The sequence below is a fragment of the Pundamilia nyererei genome, unplaced genomic scaffold (assembly GCF_000239375.1).
Source record: "Pundamilia nyererei isolate P.nyererei 1_Seehausen unplaced genomic scaffold, PunNye1.0 scaffold00009, whole genome shotgun sequence".
Classification (NCBI taxonomy): Eukaryota; Metazoa; Chordata; class Actinopteri; order Cichliformes; family Cichlidae; genus Pundamilia; species Pundamilia nyererei.
In genome coordinates, this window is record NW_005187410.1 from 1,090,683 (window position 1) to 1,111,007 (window position 20,325).

Here is a 20,325-nt window from a genome sequence, read left to right on the forward strand (position 1 = left end):
TTTTTTTCATAAATAAATCACATATTTTAAGACTTAAAAATACACATCCTATGTAAATACCTGAGAGCCCTCATATCAGAAAGTTGGTATCGATATCAAAGTTGTTCAATCAGCACACATATATGGATAAATGTTCATTTTCAGTGCCAAAATATACACTGTTTGTATACTGTTTCTTAAAAAATACAATGCACCCGGAACCCTGCCTTTTACATTTTTTGTAAACATTTTTAAATAAAAAAAACACACACAAAATTCACAAAACTATTTGCAACATTTCAGCAGAAAAATAGACATTTACCACACTGTACAAAAACATTCCCCCCGATCTGTAACAATAGCAATAATCGTTCAAGTAAAGTCCTCACTCACTAGGAAAGCTGACAGAAGACACTTTTTTTTTGTTATGGTTTGTTTTTTTTGTTTGTTTGTTTATATGGCTGCTTCAGTAAAGGAAAAAGAGTAAGTCAAGAATCTGTCAACAGATAAGTAAATAGTTGGAACTGTGATATACCTGTACCCCAAAGGATGTTACTAAATATAACCTGGAGAGTAAGTAACTAAAGAGTAACTAAAAAAACAAAAATAAAACAACAACAACAAAAAACCCTGTAATATATTATCCTACATTTAGTTTAAGCTCTGTTCTGTCCTGGGATAAGGAGAGAAAACCAAGGGATCCTTAACACAGATTTTATCACAGGATAAATAAACTGACTCCTTTTTTTCTTTTTTCTTTTTTTAGAAAAAAAATCTAGGAATAATATGACAGAGGAATGTACAGAGTCAATATCACAGCTGCAAGATGTAAACAATTTCTAGTGCCAAAACTTTACAAATAGTAAGGTTTTATGCAAGCTGGGCACCATTTGCGCATGAAAAGAAGCAACATGTAAACAGAGAAAAAGCTGCCTTTTGATTACGAGTAGATACTGAACAAAAAGAAAAGTTCACTGAGTTTAGCCTTAGAGCATAATAGCCTGCTCATAATGTTAGACAATACATGTTTAAAACTCATAATGCCAACGGTTTTGTGAGTCCATTAAAAAAAGTACATGTTCATCAGGCAGCAGAGCAAAAACCGACACAGTCCTAATTTCCAGTGTCCTGCTCAAGATTTTTCCCTCAAACAAAAGTCTAACTTTTGTTCTGACAATGATCGTTTGAAACAGTCACAACACTTAAAAATTAAAACTAGAAAACATTTGACATTTCTGCTTTAAAGAGACATAAAGTGCATGAACAACTGTACCAAGCACAGTCTTATCGGAGTCCTTTCACAGCAGAGACAGTAACTTTGAAAGAACTGGCTTTGACAATGTACTGCTAAATGATGGAGGTTGTAATACTCCTACTCTATAGATTTGGGATGCTACAACTATCAGAAGAGCCTTCAGAGTAGTAGTACGTGGTACGCTTCTTTAACTCCGCCTCCTGCTCATGCTGTCTCTTTCGTGGTCCCCTTTGTAAAAGGTCATACATGAACTTGGTGACATTATGGCGATGCAAAGAGTAACATTCAGAAAATGAGGAAGAGGAACAGACATTAGTGTGTATCTGTGTGGGAGATGGGGCTTATGAGGAGCGGAGAAGGGGCAGCCTTAAACAAACAAGATCAGGTCGATAATACCATATTATCACATGACAATTTTAGGAATTTAGCCTTAGAAAAAAATACACTTCCCCATATTAGTCATGTCTACAAACAGGATGAAAGAATATATTACACATGCACAGACAGACAGACCATCCCAATGAATTCAAAAAGTGGATTAGATCAAAAGGAAAGGCATACAGTAAAGCACAAAGTGAGGTACAATAGAGAACATCCAGTGCTGTCACTTTGGTATCCACTGCCATAAAGAATCATACTGCAGCCAGGTAGTTAAATGACTTCAAGATTGTTAAGGGCTTCTATACCACCATCATGCTTTTTTTGTCCATGTGGACAACATTTCTGACAGTTGTTTTTTTTTATACTCAAAGTTTAAGAATATAGCAGTGCACTCAAACTGTAAGCAACACAATGTCTGAGTCAACAGGACACAGTAGTATTCCGCAGAAGTACAAAGGAAATTAAAAAGGTATTTGGACATCTTACCCTGAAAGTGTAGAGAAAGAAAACAATTGAAAAAAGACGCCCTCAACTGAACTTTTAAAAGTCACAGATACAACAAGAATGACTAGGCAACAGTTTTTATGTTTAACTTTCAGAGTGATTTTTCTTATGTCCTCTTGCATTTAAATGGTGACTGATTATAACAGAGAAAAATATGTCTCAATATAAGCAACAATTTCAGTTTCATGAACTATAAATAGGATCATTTCAAAATGTAAGACAAACTGAAATTTGTCTTAGATAAATATTTGAGATAATTCATTGTGTTTCCAGTGCTCTGTTAAGCAACCTCAAGAACACATTAGACATTGTGCTTTTCAACATGTTTTTCTCTTAAACAGAGGAGAACACTTTTTTTCCCCAATCAAGATATTTCAACTATGTTTACCAGCTTAAACACTGCCCTAAAGTCGTTTTCATATGTTGCTTTAGATAGTCTCTTTTTTATTTGGCAGGATTTTAAAATTACAAAATAGACAAGCCACCAACAGGAAGTTGGTGGTTTTCTTTATCTGCGCTAATGGTTCACAAATGCTTTACAAGCCCCTGAGAGATGGAAAAACATGGGTGGTATGATATGGTAAGCTAAAACATGCACCATTTGCAGAGAGTTAAAGTAACATAATACAATAATAATGCCTTCAATATTTTCAACTGCTCATTATCAGATAGGCAGATAGCAATAACTAAAAGACTCTCCTGAGCTTTTGCACAGGAAATCACATTGTTTATCATTGTTTATAATGATATGCAAGACAATTTACTCTGAATTACAAAATGTGATAAGGTGGTGTATATATTTATGGGGGCTAATAGCATTTTCTAAATCTAGGCAGCAATGCACTTGCATACCCACTGAGAATAGAACCAGAATGCATTCAGTATATTTACTAACATCTGATAGCATCAATGATCAAATTTTTTATAAGTACAATAATGAATAAGTGCTACTATTTTGTCGAACATAGTGATGTTTTTTAGTGACATTATACACCACCTGCAGCCTTGACGTTTGTCTAGTAATCTGAAACTGATTTTTATCAACCACACTGAGCCCACAGGGCAGAAACAAGTTCTAATATACCATCTATATGCATGCATTATGTCTTCAGAATGAAAACGGTTAAAAGCATGATGAGAGGGAAAACACAAAAGAATATACTTCAGAATAGACTAAAATGAAAAAAAGAAAAACACTTGTCAATGCCCTTTGACAGCTGCTCTAATATAGAATCTAGTAAGATTTTGAGAAAAAAAAAGTCCTTCCTTTACATTAATCGCAATTAAATAGTACAAAATGTGTCTTTGGCCCATACCTTCATGTGATTGTTAAACTGTTCAGATTCGCAATAAGTAGCTTAAAAAGAAAGTCTGTGATTGTGCTACACTTGTCTACAATGCCATTCAACAATGCAGTCTCAGAGGAGATAAGGACGGATATCAGGGTATTGCTCCTTTCACTTCTTTGTCTATCCCTCAATTTTCTACCCATCCTCTTACTGGAAGGTGTGTTCACCCCGTACTATGTGAGAGGAGAACTCATAGCGGTCCTTGCTCCGGTGACCACAGATGTTGCACTCCAGTGGATCTCTGTATCCGTGGCAACCCATGTGGATGGTGTACATGACATGGTCCAGGAAGAGCACTCGACAGTGCTCACACTGGAAGGCCCTTAATTCCTGGCCCTCCCGTCCAAACACCCGTATCCCTTCCTGGCTCACAGGCCTCTCTGTTGCCAGTCGCATTATCCCAACCCCGAATCCTGCCCCACTTCTAGGTGATGCATCTCTCATCCGCTCACCTGAAAAGACCACTGCTGGACTGCCACGAGACCTGAGGCCCACGGGGGCATTGCTGCCATGGTATCCCTGCCTTTCCTGAGGGCTGCTGCGAGCTGAGTCAGCAGATTCAACACCACTGTTGCTGGGTGACTCCTCTTGCCCTTGTTGGGGATGCTTACCTGGCCTTGTTAAACCAGTGGGGCCATTTGAGGTGGGATGACCGGGGAACTCATGGGGCTGAGGCGGCTGTGTTGGTAGTGTGTCACAGTTTCCTGAACGTTCTGTTCGTTGGCTCAGTGGCAGGACATGGGGGAAGAGTGGGTTCACAATAGGCACCACCTCAGCCATAGAAAGTGGAGGACCTGGATGGTGGAGCATGGGGCGTAGGGTGTCTGATCCCAGGTATGTGATGGCATTGTTGATAGCCTGGTCCATCATGTGGGGAGGCATCATTTCAGACTGCTTCTCATACTTAACAGCCATGTCATAGCTCATATCAGGATAGCTATAGCGAGGCATCTTTTCACCTGTAAACAGCAGAGTAGTTCATGACTGCATGTAAATAATGATGATGGCAATTTCTTGTTAAAATAAGATATATATATAGATGCAGCAGCATAAGTGGCAAAAATACTCTTATTTTTATCTTCAGTCAAGAAGGAAAATGAATATGTACAAATGCAAATACTGATTGTAATTTCCATTCTAGACAGTGAATGTTATGGCTTGGTGATATTTTGATCTTGTTTTTCACATTTTGTGCATGATGTTTGAGTCTAATGAGTGGAAAGCCCCATCCATCTACGACTGCAGTGTTTAACCCCTCGAGAACAGGGATGCGGTAAGCTGTTTTCTCTCGATAAGAGCAATGGCAAAGTTACAGGTGTACGTAACCACAGAGTGAAAAAAACACTTCCTTGCCTCTCAGTCAGCTTGCTCTAGTTGCTCAATCTCATCTTCTAATAGTGTGGCAAATTAAAAAAAAACAGTAGGCCAAAGCTATTGTGTGATATTATATAATACTATATAATGCAAAACTATGGAACAAGGGGAAGACAAATCAAACTAAGCAAGCTCAAAAAATAAAATCGGGTAAGCTGATAAAAACAATAGCATGTGATTAATGCTCAAGTAAAATCATTTGCAAGACTCCTATAAACCAATTAAATTAATCAATTCATTGTTGAACAATAATATATTTATATGATAACAACAGCATATAGGCATGCTTTGTAGGTCAGAGTCGTAAAAAAGATCACTGCATGCAGAACATAATACAACAAATTATTTCAGTTGGTACTTCAACTGCTAAACCCCAACCTCCTCCCACCCCACTCGTCTGAATAAAACATCATATGAAACATTTGTTTTTTATCTTCGTGGTAATTAGAGTAGTCAATTTGCTGACTATGTCTGAAATGCATGTATGACTCACCCACAAATTTCTGAGGTGTGGTGCTCTTCCTCTTGCCTACATTGCTATGCAGTCTTTCAATAACAGGTGGCCGATCAAAGGTGGCCATGGTGGGCTCTGGCATGGGCCTTGGCTCTTTTGGAACGTCACCTTAAAAGGAGTGAACAGGTGATAAGAAGGAGCACGAATACAGCTGGGTGTTTAAAAGGAAAAATAAATGAAGAAATGATCGTGTTTAGAATAAAAGTAAGATGAATTTTGCTTAGGGCAAGTGCAGCTTTATATTATCTTTATTTCAAAATCTAAATTAGATTGTGCTGTTTGCAAAATAAATAACTTAACTGAGTATTTTGTAAGTATACTCAGATAGCAAAAGTTGCGCAAAATAATATATCAGTCATTAGTGCTTAATGGTAAGGATTATTTCCAGTTCATTCAAGAATTAACTTTACTGTATTATATGTACGTTTACTGGTTTCAATTCTAGTGAATTTATTTTTACCTGTGTAAGGCCCACTGTTGACATTAGGATCCAAGCCGATACCCTGCAGGTAACCATGGCAACGCTCTTTATGTTCCTCTAAAGATGTCCGCTGTTTGTAACTCCGCCCACAGTAGTTACACTTGTGCGGTTTGCCGACTAAAAGCAAAAACATTCAGTCTATTAATTTCATTCATCGCTGTAGACAGAGAGTGGGCAGTATCCAGTGCCGCAGTATTTAGGTGGTGCGTAGTAGTACACACTGTGAACAGTAAGTAGTACAAACAAACCAAAACCAAGCTACTGAGATCATGGAGGTTCCACTACTAGTGTGATTCCACACAACTATTGCCAGACAGAAACACAAGTTGTGGGCGACCAAGACTGTTGCGCCATAAAGTCTGCATTTCAAAACGCTTTGGTCTGTGCAGCAAACTCCCACTGCAGAGGCATAGCATGAGTAAATAATGGAATTGATCATGCATCCCATTGTGGCGGTAGGAAACTAACTCCAGGTTAAACTGCTATGGAGGTGGAGTGTGATTCATTGTTCTATTTAATTAGATTCCTTCCTACGAAGAAAAGTGAAAAATATAAAGACTCATTCTTTACATCTGTCTTAGTCCACTCATTTCCTTTCATACGTCACGTTTGCTTCAACAAGCATTCAACACACCAATGAATTATTGGAGGTGATTTCTGTTGTTTAAAGAAGTTATTGTACACTATCCGGGCAGTTAGTTATCAGCTTACTTGTGAGCAACACGAGCTGTTTCCATACTGACATGTAAGTTGAGTCAAAAATGGTTAAAAAAAATAATAATTGCAACATGCTTCAACAAGCGAAATCCCAGACACTGCAGAGGGAAAGATCTGAGTCCTGCGTCAGAGTATTCTCAAAATTAGAATGACTCATGAAGTGAACTGAAGACCACAACAGCTAACCAATATGACAAACATGGCACCTTTGGCCAAGTGATGTAGACTCATGGTGACAGTATTACTAGAAGAAGATGTGATCCAGTGCTCTTTTCACTGTGAGAACAGAGAAACCCAAAACCTTTCACTTTGAGCATGGAGGTTGTAACACACATACGAGCAGTCACACAAACTACACACACATTTAGAGCTAGGTGACAGTTCACATGTTAACAGAAGTACTCTTTCTCACATAGAAAAGGCGAGTGGAGTTATTAAAAAAAAGAAAAGTTTCCAAATGTTACGCTGTCTGTGCTGGACTTTTCCTTTTGATGATGTGAATGAAATAAAACCCACTTGTTACACAATGACATGACCAGTCATGGCCAATCTTACATTTCTTGTGTGAATCATTTAAAAGAATAATAGTTTTTTTCTGCCGTATATGTCATTCAGTACTTCTGTGGTCTGTGAATGACACTGTATGGGCTGAACTTGAAACTGGGGTTTATTATCTTTTTTTTCTGAGTATGAACAGTTACAAGAGTACTGCATAATGACAAAAGGTTTCAATATTATCAAAGTGTGGGTAGTGTGGAAGTGTGGTGTATATGCAGGGTCATCTCAGCAATATTCATTTTGGTAATGAAAGAGTTACTTCAAAATGAAACGTCATCATGGAAATAATTGCCTTTGCTTTCCAGCCGTGCGGTACTCTAACAGTGGAGTAGGCAGTATTCAGTCAACAAGACTCACTCCCTTGTTCTCAGTGGCTATACAGATTCTCACTCACACTACATAGGCTTCATTACTTTTTCATATTTATATAACCACCCACACACAATCTTGCACAGATGTTGAGTGGACACATTACAGGTGCTATTCTTATTCATGCAAACGGTCCACTGTGAACTCAGACCCACTTTATTGACGCCATCTGGATAATAAATAAAAACCTGTTTGAATTTAGACCTTAAATAATATAAAACCCTGTCACCTGATTTTCCTGCATTACTATTTTACCAATCAACTGTGCCTGAATGAAAAATGTCATCTTCCAGTATAAGGTTTAATCTAGCCTTTGTCTTCACTGTCTCTCACCGTAGTCTTCCGTTTTCATCATCTGACCTCTCTGTCAAAGCTTTGTATTTCTCTTTTCTTTCTACCTGTTCTTCCTGGCAGGGCACCAAACCACAAATACCAGGATTCCAATAGTCGTATAATGAATAGTCCCCGAACACAGAGAGGGAGGGAGTCAAGATTACACACGTCGGTCAAATATCCAAATCGATGTTCGGAAGAGTCAAATTTAGAGTCTACGAAAGGACAAACAAATTCAGATCAACAGAAGTGTAACCAAGAAAATGGTAATGAAGGTAGGTGACAAATGTGACAAAAATAAATAAGATGTGTGTAAAGGAATCATGTAAGTAAGGGTTTCTAAGAGCAAAATTACACCTGCACGCACACGAAACTGTACATAAACACATGGGCATACACATAAGCACAAAAGTTAGCTTTAACAAAGAGAACTATATATGAGTAAACCCTGCGGGGCATCACAGACAGAAATGACGGTATTGTCTGACCTTGATTTCAAAGGCGCAACAAAAGGGAGAGCACATCCTCATATAGGAAAGTGGGTTACAGTTGATACAGCCAGCACTCCCCATGTGTTTCTCAACAGACAGATAGTTTCCTCCTTAGCGACTAAGGAACAGCGTGTTTCTTGGTACCTAACCACAAAGCACTCACTGTGCCGTATATAACACGCAGATAAAAAGAAGACATAATCTATCTAAAAGACAAGATATGGCCTCACCAGCCAGCATAAATACTACCTAAGAGGTTAATAGTATGTTGAAAGGGTTTGGGCTTTTTTAAATAGTGTACCTCAATATCGAATGCTTATGTCGACTGCATATATATCTATATATATATATAGATATATATGTAGATATATATACACACAAAGTCTCTTCTGGTTAGCACAAGTGGGCAAGTAAAAAGGGAAGAAAAGGGGCTGAGGAGGAGAACACTTACCAGCATGAGTGCGCAAATGACCAGTGAGGGCATCGCGCCTCCGGCAGGCGTAGCTGCAGAAGGGGCATTTGAAGGGTTTTTCACCTGTATGGAGTTTGATGTGTCGTAGCAGGTTTCCCTTCTGGGTGAACGACACACCACACTGGTTGCACTGGAACGGCCTGTCTCCTGTGAGTTTCATGAACAGGAAGTCAATGCCACAATCACTATGGATATTTTTTTGAAAGTAACAACAAACCTAAGAAGACACTGTTTATAACTGGATTTTTTTTTCCTTAATATTTTAAAATATGTCATTCGAATTATTATGACATGGTATTTGACTCTTTGAACAACTTGGTAGTTGCCAATGAACAACAAACAAAATAATTATTCAGTACAGCTTCTGACCGTGATAATACATCACATAGTTACACAAAACACAAAAACTTGATAACATGAGCGTAGTGTACTTGCGATTCTCTTCTGGAAACTCTTAAGGAATCAAAAATATATTGTAATCAGCATTAACATTAGCATTAAATATACTTTTGGCTGAAGTAAAGTTACAAATGCAAGTGCTACAGTGTCTAATACACAAGCACATATATGTATGGACTACTTTAGACTACTTTTAATCTGGAGATGGAAAAGAGAAATATGACCTGTGATAACCAGAGTACTCATGGCGTCAACTGAAACCTGTTGCGGAGGATTCCAAGGATATTTTTTTCCCTTGATAATAATTCCAAGACAGGGCTATTGTTTCAACCAAAGAAAAAAGAAAGAAAGACGGCAGTCCACACCCACTGTCGAGGAAAACAAATGGTTTCTGACTCACTCTAAAGGAGTGGAAACTGCTGGTTCCCCTGCTGGTTTAATGGTCGGAACAAGATAAATTCTTTTTGGATCATTCATCTCCAAAGAGTTTTATAAAAGATATGTCAATTATGCTAAAAGGTTTATTTAAAAACCTTTAATGCCATTTGGAAAAACAAAATGAGTACCGTTTGATCGATTTCCTGATTCGGCTGTCACATTTGGCCCAGATAACCCATCCTGTACGTTGCTTGGGCTGCCACTCATGGATTCCTCTAGTGCTACTCCTTCTTCCCCTGTTTGGCCTATTTCTTCCACTGCTGGACTTCTGTTGTCAGACTCGTCCATGATTTCTTCTTCTTGCTTAATTGTCAGTTCTGAAAAAACAAAGCATAGTACAATCCTGATGAGCCTGATGGCACGGCAAATGTTAGGTGTATAGGAGAGTTAAAAATCTACTTTTACTATACAAATGCTGTCCACAGCGATCATGAACCATACCCAAACCCAGGCTGGCTACACAACTCTGTCAAAGGTAAATATGCATTACAATAAATTTGGTCAGATTGAATTGTAATGGATGGAGATGAACTAGGTGAAGGTAAAGGTTGAGCCACAAGGCCGAGTCACTTCTGTAAACTGAATTGGAGTGCAACGGGCTGATTTAATCTGTGTTGGACTTGCTATGTACTGTAGACAAAATGAATATAGGCTAGAGATAGAGAAGATTAGAGGTACAGAATATAAATAAAAATAATTAAAAAAAATTAAAATTAAAATTAAAAACATTTTTACATACCAACTGATTTCATAGATAGCATTGACTTGACATGGTGACAAGAAGAGACAGAAAGGGAAAAAAAAGAATAAAACAGGCTGGTCTAGTTTCTGGCTGTCCCTGGGAAGAAAGGGAGTGCCAGAGGCCTTCTCTGGCTGCCGCTCACTAGCAGTGGGAGACCGGCTGGATGGCAAAAGCAAAATATTGTGTAATATTATGAGTGCATCTGTGTGTGTGCGTGTGCGCATGCGTGCATGTGCGTGCACCGGTGCGCATGTGCATGTGTGGGTCTGCATGCTTCTGCATGTATGTGTGTCTGAATCTGAGCTGGCGGGAAACTTATCACTTAGTTTCTAGTTATTGGTTACAAGCATTTAGCAACAATTTAACATAAAAATACTAATTGTAATATTTTTCTAAGGTCTTCTACTCTTTATAGAATAAAATCAACAAACTCAACACAGCAAAACATTATCACAAAACATCATCTTCAGTCATTTAAACACAAACGCTATCTTAAATACGCCATGAACAAGCAAAATAAAGTGTTTACATTTATAGTTTATTACATTTGATATCTTTGATCTCTGTACATCTGTCATATGTAGCAATATCAAAGTAATATGCACAGGGGTCAGTTAGCTTTTGTTGTGTAAATTATATTTTTAATTAAAAAAAATCACATGAGCCTGTAGTGCTTTAAAAAACATTCAGGCACTACATAAAATCTTGTAAATAGCTTTTGGGGCTTTATATGTTGCACAGGCAAGGAGTATACATTATCCAACTACAACTAAACAATCCTGGCTATCTTATTATGGGATTTTATAAAAATCAATAATATAAGCATATGTGGTTGGATTACTAAAGCCTCCCATTAGACAGCAGTTAGTAATTGTTCTCTTTGACATGAAGTTAATTCTCACAGGCCAATATGAGATATGCATAAATGTGGTCATTGCAAGTGATTGAATCCATGCATATGCATACAAAAACAGCATTGTTCAATCTAATATTGTATGTTTTTCAATGCCACAGTTTGTACAGAAGAACACTTATCCCAATACCCAAGTTGCAATCGAGCCTGTCTTCGACAGCTGTATCCTGGCAACACGGAGCAGACCTGAACGTCCTTGCTATTCAGCTCCTTGCATCTTTACATCTGTCTCTCCAGTGTGGCAGAGTGGAATGCAAAGATTGGTCAGATGAGGATACGCTTGAAACAATCCGCATGACAAAAACAGCTAGGAAAATCATCTAGATACTGTTTTCATAATTACTACGTCTCCGTTCAATTTGTGAGTTATCTGAATTTTCATATAGTGAACAGAAAACCTAGAATCATGATCACTACTGATTGAGAAGGTGACCGAACCCCAAAAAAGAAATTCAGGCATCCCTCAATCTGTCATGTAGTCAGCTAGAGTGTAATCAGCGCATAACACAAATATAACCCCCGTACGGTTTCTGCTTTTGCTTGCAAGTTTAAGAAATTTGGCACCAAAATTTGTACCCCTTTGTGCTTATTGTCAGTATATGATGAGTAGTAACACAACTCTTTTGAAACAAAACCTCAAATGGCAAGCATGTTAAGCAACTGAGACGATGACAACAGCTCTTATTGGTGAAAAGTATTTCCCTGTGAAAACCATCGCACAGCTCACCTCCCTGCATCTCTAAACATGTGGGAGATAAGCTTCCCCTTTTTTTCACTGAGGTCCCTTGTCTTACTTTGTTTCCCCTTTTCTTACTTTGCTGCTTCACAGTGACACTGCTAGAGATGATCTATAGATATAAGTCAGTAGGCTGAAAGGAACCAAGCAACACTTCAGACCAAGTGCAACATAATATAAGATGCAACAGGGCACATTGTTTGCACGCAAGCTTTTACTGTGTAATCTACAGCCACTTCTGGTAACGCTGCTTTCGTCTTCAGGTATATTTTATTCGATAATTTTCTCACGAAGCGTCTCAAATTTAAGACAAGAATGTCATTCTAGCTTCATGCTTTGGATGGCTTTTCCTCCACTTTTTTACAATTTAAAGTTTCCACACAAATCAAATGAACATGAGTTCCATGCAAGATACCAGAAATATTATCACAGGCATCTGTTTTCTGATCTGCTCACATCTGCCATGGTAATTTACCTGGCGCAACCAATTATAAATGTATCAGTTATGTATTCCATAGTTACTGATGGGAAACAGAGTATTCTTTGTTTCCTTGCAAAACTTTTTTTGTGAAAAAATATCTTAATGCATAGCCAACCTGAATCATCTAATGCTGATTTTTAATGATAAAGTGCCTCTGCTCATTCTACAGCTGTTCTTGGAAGACTGCAGAAATGTGTATCTAATAACTGAGCACTCACCACCAGGGGAATTAGGACCCTGAGGAACTGTCTCTCCATTAGGTGCTGATATATCCGCCAACATTCTCGAGTTCTCCTTACCAGGAGAGCATTTGCCGTTACCTGGGAGACACAGAAACACTGCAATCTGCATTGTGCTGTAGAATACGGTACTTGAACAACAAATGCCACTGTTATGTGAAAAATGCCAGTTTTCTTGATTGTGTTAAATATGCAATTAATTGGTTATGTTACATCAAAAGGTTTCAAAGACTGAGGTTAAGATTGAGAAAGTTGCTGTTGAGAAAAATAAATGGTGTTATTGAGGATGACATTAGAGACTGTGACAGCAAAATACCAGACCTTACTGCATGCTTATTTCTGGTCTATGATCTTAATGCAGGTAAATATAGTGACAATAGAACAGAAATAAATATAATGTCTCGATTTGACATACTGAATAAGATGAAGAAGCCTTCTGCTGCTTGCCTTCTCAGATTGAAAATGATTAATTTCTTCATACTCAGATCTATTTCAAGACCTATTTTGAATAGTCATTAAGGTAGTCAACATCCAGAATGCAAAACCAAACTACCCAAAAGTTTTTACCCACCTATGTGATTATAATGTTCAGCAAATGTAGATCAAATTGCATTCTCTCAGCAGTTTGTACAGAACTCGGGCTATGGATAGCCCGGTGTCCACTCAGAGGGAGAGCAAACCAATCCCTTATCCCCTTACAGCATGGCCCCATCAGGGTCACTAGAACAATGCAGTAGCAACAGGCAAACACCCCTTCTGACCCCTTAGGAGCCACAGTGAGAAATACTGTAAAGTATCCATTGTGGTGTCACCACACTATCAGTCCGATTTAAAAAGGATAGCTGCAGCTATGGAATCTCTGTAAAAAATCAAAAGAATATGATAGATGCTTCCTGTGAATTGCTACAATGGTGCACTGTTACAATTTGTTTATTCTGAATATGTCTAAAGTGACCCCGCATACATGAAAAAAGAAATCTGTGTCAGATCTTTTCTCTCTTTGACAGCTCCTCTTAACTTGACAAGCTTTTTCTGTGGCATTGTTCCATTGTAGTTACAGCCTCACTGAGTGGGCTTACTGGGAGATGCTGTCCAAGACACAATCCCTGGGCCTAGGCTCAGGTTGCACAGGTTGGGGTTGGAGGAAATCTCAGGTGACCAACGTTGGCTATCCCTTGGCAATACTGTCCTGGAGACAGGAGTGGCCCAGATTTGTCATGGAGGATTTTCCATTACTGTAACAGATGCTGTCAGACACCTAACAGTACCATGGTAATCTAGGTAATCCCAAATCTGTCCATCTATCTTTAACAGACATATCTAATTCAATCCAGTCGCATGCAGCAATTCAATGTATATGTATATGTTGCATGACAACCTGCTAAAATTTAAACTGAGCATCAGAATAGGAGAAAAAAAGTGATTTAAGTGACTTTGAATACAGTATGTCCAAAAAAAAAAATCCAGCAAATGGCAGTCCTCTGTAAAAAATGTTTTGTTTTATGACAGAGGTCGGAGGACAATGGCCAGACTGCTTCAATCTGAAGGAAACAGTAACTCAAATAACTACTTGTTACAACAAGGTATGCAAAAGAACATGGCTGAGTGCACATCATGTTACACGTTGAAGCAGATGGGCTACAGTAGAGTAGAAGATGACACTGGCTGCCATTCTGTTAGTTGAGAACAGAAAACGGAGGGCTAGAGTTTAAACAGGCTAACCACAACTCGACAACAAATGATTGGAAAGTTATAGGTTTCAATTTCTGCCTCAGTACTCAGATTTATAGGTTGCGATTTCATTTGAACAACATAAAAGTGTGGCTCCATTCTGCCTTATATCAGTGACTCAGGCTGGTGGTGGTGGTGGTGCTGTGATGGTGGGGAATAATTTTGTTTAGCACACTTTGGGCCCTTTAGTACCAATTGAGCATTGTTTAAATGCCACTGTCTATCTTGGGATTGTTACTGACCATTTCCATCCATTTATGACCACAGTACATATCACAAAGCTGAAATCATCTCAAACTGGTTTCTTGAGAATGAAACTTGGTTAACTGAACTGAATCCAGTAGAATCCCCTTGAAATATAAATCTATATCAATCGATACATAGATACATAGATATCACAACCAGTGAGTTTGCAGACACAAACTTTTAACGTTTTACTGGCTGATAGATAAATCATTTTGGGATGGGTAAATAATAGACTCAGACACACACGTATGCTTTCATGGACTGAGGTTTGCGTTGGTGCCCCTGGTTTGCTGAGTCAAATCTGTATGAACAGATTAGGATATCAAACACTTTAATCTTACGGAAGAAAATGTTCTTTGAGTAATATACAAAATTGACATGATTTAATGTGTTGGCAAATGGAAAGGAACAAATGTGTACACATGAAACTTGTAGGTGTAATAATTGCTGACTTCACTAACATACAGTGAGCATAGCTTATAAAGTCCAATCATTGTCCCAGGATAGCAAATGGAATTTCTGCTCTTATAACTTGTTTTAAGTGTCAATATCATACATACTTATTCAATTTGTCAAATATAGGCAATTTCTGAGTTTTATACCAGCCACACATTTGGAAAAAGGAAGATCGGGGACAACAAATGGCTGGAGAAGACAAGCTATTACGAACATCCCAGATTAGTTGGACTCCCACAGAAGTAAAGATGGGGAGGTTTTTCACTTACAAAATCCTACATCGATAGTTGTTGAAAGACCTACAGACTCTGGAGAAATCTGTTCACGTGCCCAGAGGAAATCATTACATAATCTCAGGATACTACTGAAAACCACTATCACTGTGGAACACAGTTCAGCAACATTACTATGCAAAAAAAACCTTAAAAAAGTAAAATAAAAAAAAGTGTTGCCTATATAAACAAGATTTAAAAACACTAGCACTTTGTTTGGACCTGAGTTCATATAAGATGGACAGAAATGAGATAGAAAACTGTCTTGTGTGCCGTTCCAAAGCAAAACCATATGGGGATTCATAAGTGCACATGGCATTTCTTACAATGAGTGTTATACACAGTTTTCTGCTTTTAGTTTTCTTTTGCAGCATAACCATAAGCAGCATCTTTTGCAGAACAGACCTTGCTTATATCAGCAAATCGATACCACACGACATTCTGTACTTATGACAACAGCGAGGCTTTGAAGTAAAAGAGGCTTGATGCTAAGTTGAGAAGGCTGCAGATAAAAATAAAATAAAAAATAAACAGTTAAAAGATTTTTTAAAACGCAAAAAAAGCATCGAGAAAGTTGCGTCTTTTATCTAGCAAGACTAGAAAGGCATTTTTTTATAGTATACTAAATGGTTATGAGTAGTGTTAGCAGAAGTCGGGATGCAACACAGAGGTAAACATGTCGCTTTCCTAAATTATTTGAAATATGTTGCTGCCATAAAGTTCGAAATTAATCTATGTGTCTTAAAACAAACAAATACATGAGAACAATATAATATCTCCCTTTTAACGTTTTAATGTTTGATACGTTGTCTTTGTATTTTTTTTTAAACGTAGGAATTACAAACCACTACACTCGATGTTTTTGTTATATTTGTAATATAGTTTCCCAGAGATTTTGGAAAATGTGTAAACAGAGTGTTTATATGTAACAGGGGATGCTAAGAATTAGTGTAGTAGGGTAGCTGTGTACATGTGGAAGAGTACTGAGTGAGACTGTGATGATGTGTGACACAAAGGTAGACTACTTGACCTAAATTTTCACCCACAGTACACAGTGCCTCGCCAAACCTAGGAGAAAGTCAAAATATATGGGAGCAATGACAATTTCCATCTAGTATCCTCCAAAGATGTATGCCTTTTGAAAGATATATAATTATAAAAATATTATTTCAGAAGTGACGCACCGACAGGCAGGAAGAAAAAGAGCCTCCATTTCTTTTTTCCACCTCCAAGACTATTCGCCTGTGTGTTCCTGCAAGCGCAAACCCCAAATGAAGACCTAAAAGTCCCCACAGATCATCAACAACATGCTACCTGTTTTGAAATATGCACACCAAAGCGAAATACATGGTGTGGGGGGGGGGCAGGGAAGATATTCAAGAGACCTGCCCAAAGGAAACCAGCAAAGGGCAATGGAGCACCACAAAGCGCATATCCAGTATCTGCTGCATTCAACAGGATGTTGCTAATGCATTTTCTCTAACTTTAAGGGGTGAACAGGAAAAAGGCTGCACTTGGGGGAAAATCCCTTAAAATGTTGTGTTGTGATTGCAAAAATGTTTTGGGGTTTTCTTTGTCTTTTTTTTTTCATGGTTTAAAAATAAATCAAATAAAAATCAAATAAAAATTGTTGGATTCACTGTGAAATTCAAAACCACTTTTTAAGGTCAAAGTTCTCATAATGATGCAATCATTATTATTCTCATATTCAGAAGAATATAAACATGCATTTGAATATATGCATTATAGTGTGTCCTTGTTTATAATGTATGGGTCACAGTGTCAATTGAATGTAATAAATAATACATGTAAAGACTTACTAGTACGATAGTCTTCGGAAGTCTCCATTTCTAGGGCTCTGGGAGTGCTGCAATAGAAAATTGAGATATTACTGCAACGTTTACATTATTAATTTGTCTTAATTCTTCATTTGTTTAACGATGAAGACGAACAGATAAAACTAAGTGACACAATGAATGATCACGTAAACCTGCACGATCAAAGCAATGCATGTGCAAACTAACTGCAATTCACAGCAGCTACAAAGCTTTGTGTGTATAACTTCCACTCTACAGAAGTTTATTACAGCAACAATAGGTCTGTGCTGTTTTCTTTTTAGAGAAGTAGTCATGTATATTTAGCAAGTTACCCTGTGAACTATTTTAAATGTGTGAACAGCCGTGTTTTAGTTTCACATTCTACAATGAAAAGAGTGCTTGTCTAAAAAGAAGTTGAATTGTTGATTTCATGGTTCCTTTATTCACCTCTTTCAACGAAATTACATAATCATTGTACAAACGTTATACATTTCACCTATCTTTATTTCAGGTTAAATGAACCCCTCAACTATTTGAGCGAATAACAAAACGGGCAAGGGAAGATGAACCAAAATGTGCACCATGCTGACAGATTAATCACTAAAATTTATTACGTTACAATTTGAACTTTGGTGCCAAACAAAGTGACAAAGCAACCAACACAATAAGTGGCATCGCCTCAAAACGAAACCCAAGCATTCAACTTTCTAGAAGGGCAGTGTAAGGCACGCTCTGTTTTTAACTGAGTGTTGGTGTAATGGGGCACATATGAATAAGTTGTAATGGGATTTCTTATTTTTATATGTTAGAAACTGAAGTTTGGTTCAATCGTTATCGCTCAACCTCCTTTCATTGCTGAGTTTAAAAATGTTATAATTAAGAAATACAAAGTAACTTTATAATCATTAGAATTTGGAAGCACATTACAACAACAAAAACTCTGATATTATTTAAACGTGTGGAGTGTCACAACAACATTACATTGTATCACTGCACAGCTGCTGGCTTCCTTGAAGAACATACAACTAAGCTCTTAAATAATGAGAAAAGAGGGCAAGACAAACGCAGAATCCACATCCCCTTTTTTCATTTCCCATGATTAGATATTAGATACTCTAATAACAGTTTACTGGTGACAAGAAGTCAGCCACAATTTTCTCAGTACATACATGAGACCTCCTCTTAGCTACATGGGGGTAATCTTTGGCCATTTTATAGTCACAGCAACTAGGCATAGCCATTTCTTTTAAACAGTGATTATTTATATACGATAAGCCACTAAAATTAAAAGTGAAACGTGAAAGTAAAACAAGAAAGTAATGTGGAGTGAATAAAATATATATATATTCACATAATTACCTTCAAGAGTCTCCCTTGTGCAAAAATTAGTTGGTGCTTTCAGTCAAGGACGGAGGAGGGGGTGGCAAGGTGTCTCCACCTCCCTTTAATGAAACAAAGAGTAAAATATGCCTATTTAGTCCAGGGATGTCTCAATACGAAAGAAAGTACTTCTTTTTAGATCGACACGTCTCATTAGCAGTCCACTAAAAGCGAAAAACATCCTCTAATTCACATGAGTCAGCTCAGAAAAAATCATTGGAAAGTTGAGGAGGTGCGCGTCGATAGTGTCCTACAGGTGAATGTCAAAAGCTTCTTCTGCGTGCGTCCCGCACAGTTTTCCACATTAAAAAAAAACGACACTCGCGCTGCCCCACCAAGTTATACACTCACTGGATGTGACTGTAAAGCATTCCATTAGAAGTCGCACGACTCTTGTCTTACCCCGTGGACTTTTGCAGTAGGAACAAAGAAGTGGAAAACTCAACAAGTTGGTAAGGAAAGAAAGAGAAGGATCAAACTGGATCCACCGGTTCCTAAGGAATTAGCCATAGCGACAGGGAGCAGCCAAGCTATTTTCAACAACCAAAGGACTGGAAATCCGCGGGTAATGATAATAGGCAATGATAAAAAGCTACTGTGGAGATGTGACTCAAGGTCAAACCGGTAGAGCTTCATCTGTTTTAACTGCTGCTGCTGCTGCTGCCAACAATAGGAATAATGTGATGTAGTGGCAAACTAAACGGCGGATAAAGTCGACAACACCAATGCGTCCAAACGCTAGCCAACGTGGGGCACTGTCCCATCAGCCATAATAATAAGTTAAATTATCAGTTTCCTTTTTAAATAAAGGCCTTCCACTTTGAAACTACTTCCTACTTTGTCTGCACGGTTACTTTAGGAAGCCAAAAATATTCAAACTAAGAAAAACAGCAAAAAGGCAAGAAAAGTGTATTTTGCAGATCATCAGGCAAGTTAAGTAGTAAGCTAAGGACAGAGTGCATACCTGGCTGGCAACAGCGCATCTCTGGGAATAACCATCAGCTGCAAAACCGTAAAGCGACTTTTTGTTCTTATAGTGGCAACGCGCTGTTTCTCGTGTTAAGTGATTTTTGCTGGCTGTGTTGCCTGGAAGGCTCGGAGCTGACTGACAGCTGCAATTCAACAGGTTATCCGATCACCGCAGTCTACAGCAGAGCCCGTCTGGCTTTCCATTCATCAGACAGACGCTCCTTGTCTGCCTTTGCTGCAGACATGCGCCCCTAGCAGCTCTGAAGCGTCTGTAGCCAATTGATAGCCGAACGAAATTCAATGGCTATATCAAAGCAGTTACCTAGTTCAAACAGGAAACCGATTCACGCACTAAGGTCTCTCCCGCGCGCTCTCTTTTTTTAATTTACCTTAAACACGTAGGAGTTTATATAATCCCATGAACTTGCACACTGATCCAGACTGAATGTCTCGGCTTGAAACGGAATTCATTCTTGTCCGACATCTAACATGCAGCGCGGACTGACAGGTATGGTTCCGCAGCGGCAGCAAAAGCAACAGTTGTTACATCCACCACTGACTTCCTCTTCCATCTCCTCCACAGACAACCAGCACGAGCTGCTATTCTGGGAACTTGGTCTGACACAGAGAAACGGATCACAGAGTGTGGACCCAGTCTGCCTCCCTGCTCGGCAATCGATTAGGTTACAAGGGGCCTCTTATTTCTAAGGCTGTTGCCAGATTATATCC

At 38.3% G+C, this 20,325-nt stretch overlaps 1 protein-coding gene across 3 annotated transcripts in view; it reads right to left on the reverse strand.

Annotated features, from left to right (window-relative positions):
• Positions 1-210: 210 nt before the first annotated feature.
• The window catches only part of ikzf2 (IKAROS family zinc finger 2), a 37,678-nt gene continuing 17,563 nt past the window's right edge, over positions 211-20,325 (reverse strand). Inside the window, exons 1-9 of one of the 3 annotated variants that reach the window (XM_005723282.2) lie at positions 19,986-20,189; positions 18,607-18,689; positions 17,251-17,297; positions 12,705-12,806; positions 9,743-9,931; positions 8,757-8,924; positions 5,817-5,954; positions 5,336-5,464; positions 211-4,427 (exon numbers count right to left, since the gene is read on the reverse strand). In XM_005723282.2, coding sequence (XP_005723339.1) covers positions 3,616-4,427; positions 5,336-5,464; positions 5,817-5,954; positions 8,757-8,924; positions 9,743-9,931; positions 12,705-12,806; positions 17,251-17,278 — 1,566 coding nt within the window. In that variant the 5' untranslated portion in view covers positions 17,279-17,297; positions 18,607-18,689; positions 19,986-20,189 and the 3' untranslated portion in view covers positions 211-3,615. Of the gene's footprint in view, positions 4,428-5,335; positions 5,465-5,816; positions 5,955-8,756; positions 8,925-9,742; positions 9,932-12,704; positions 12,807-17,250; positions 17,298-18,606; positions 18,690-19,591; positions 19,860-19,985; positions 20,190-20,325 lie in introns of those variants that run through there. The other 2 variants (XM_005723281.2, XM_005723283.2) reach the window with 2 other exon arrangements.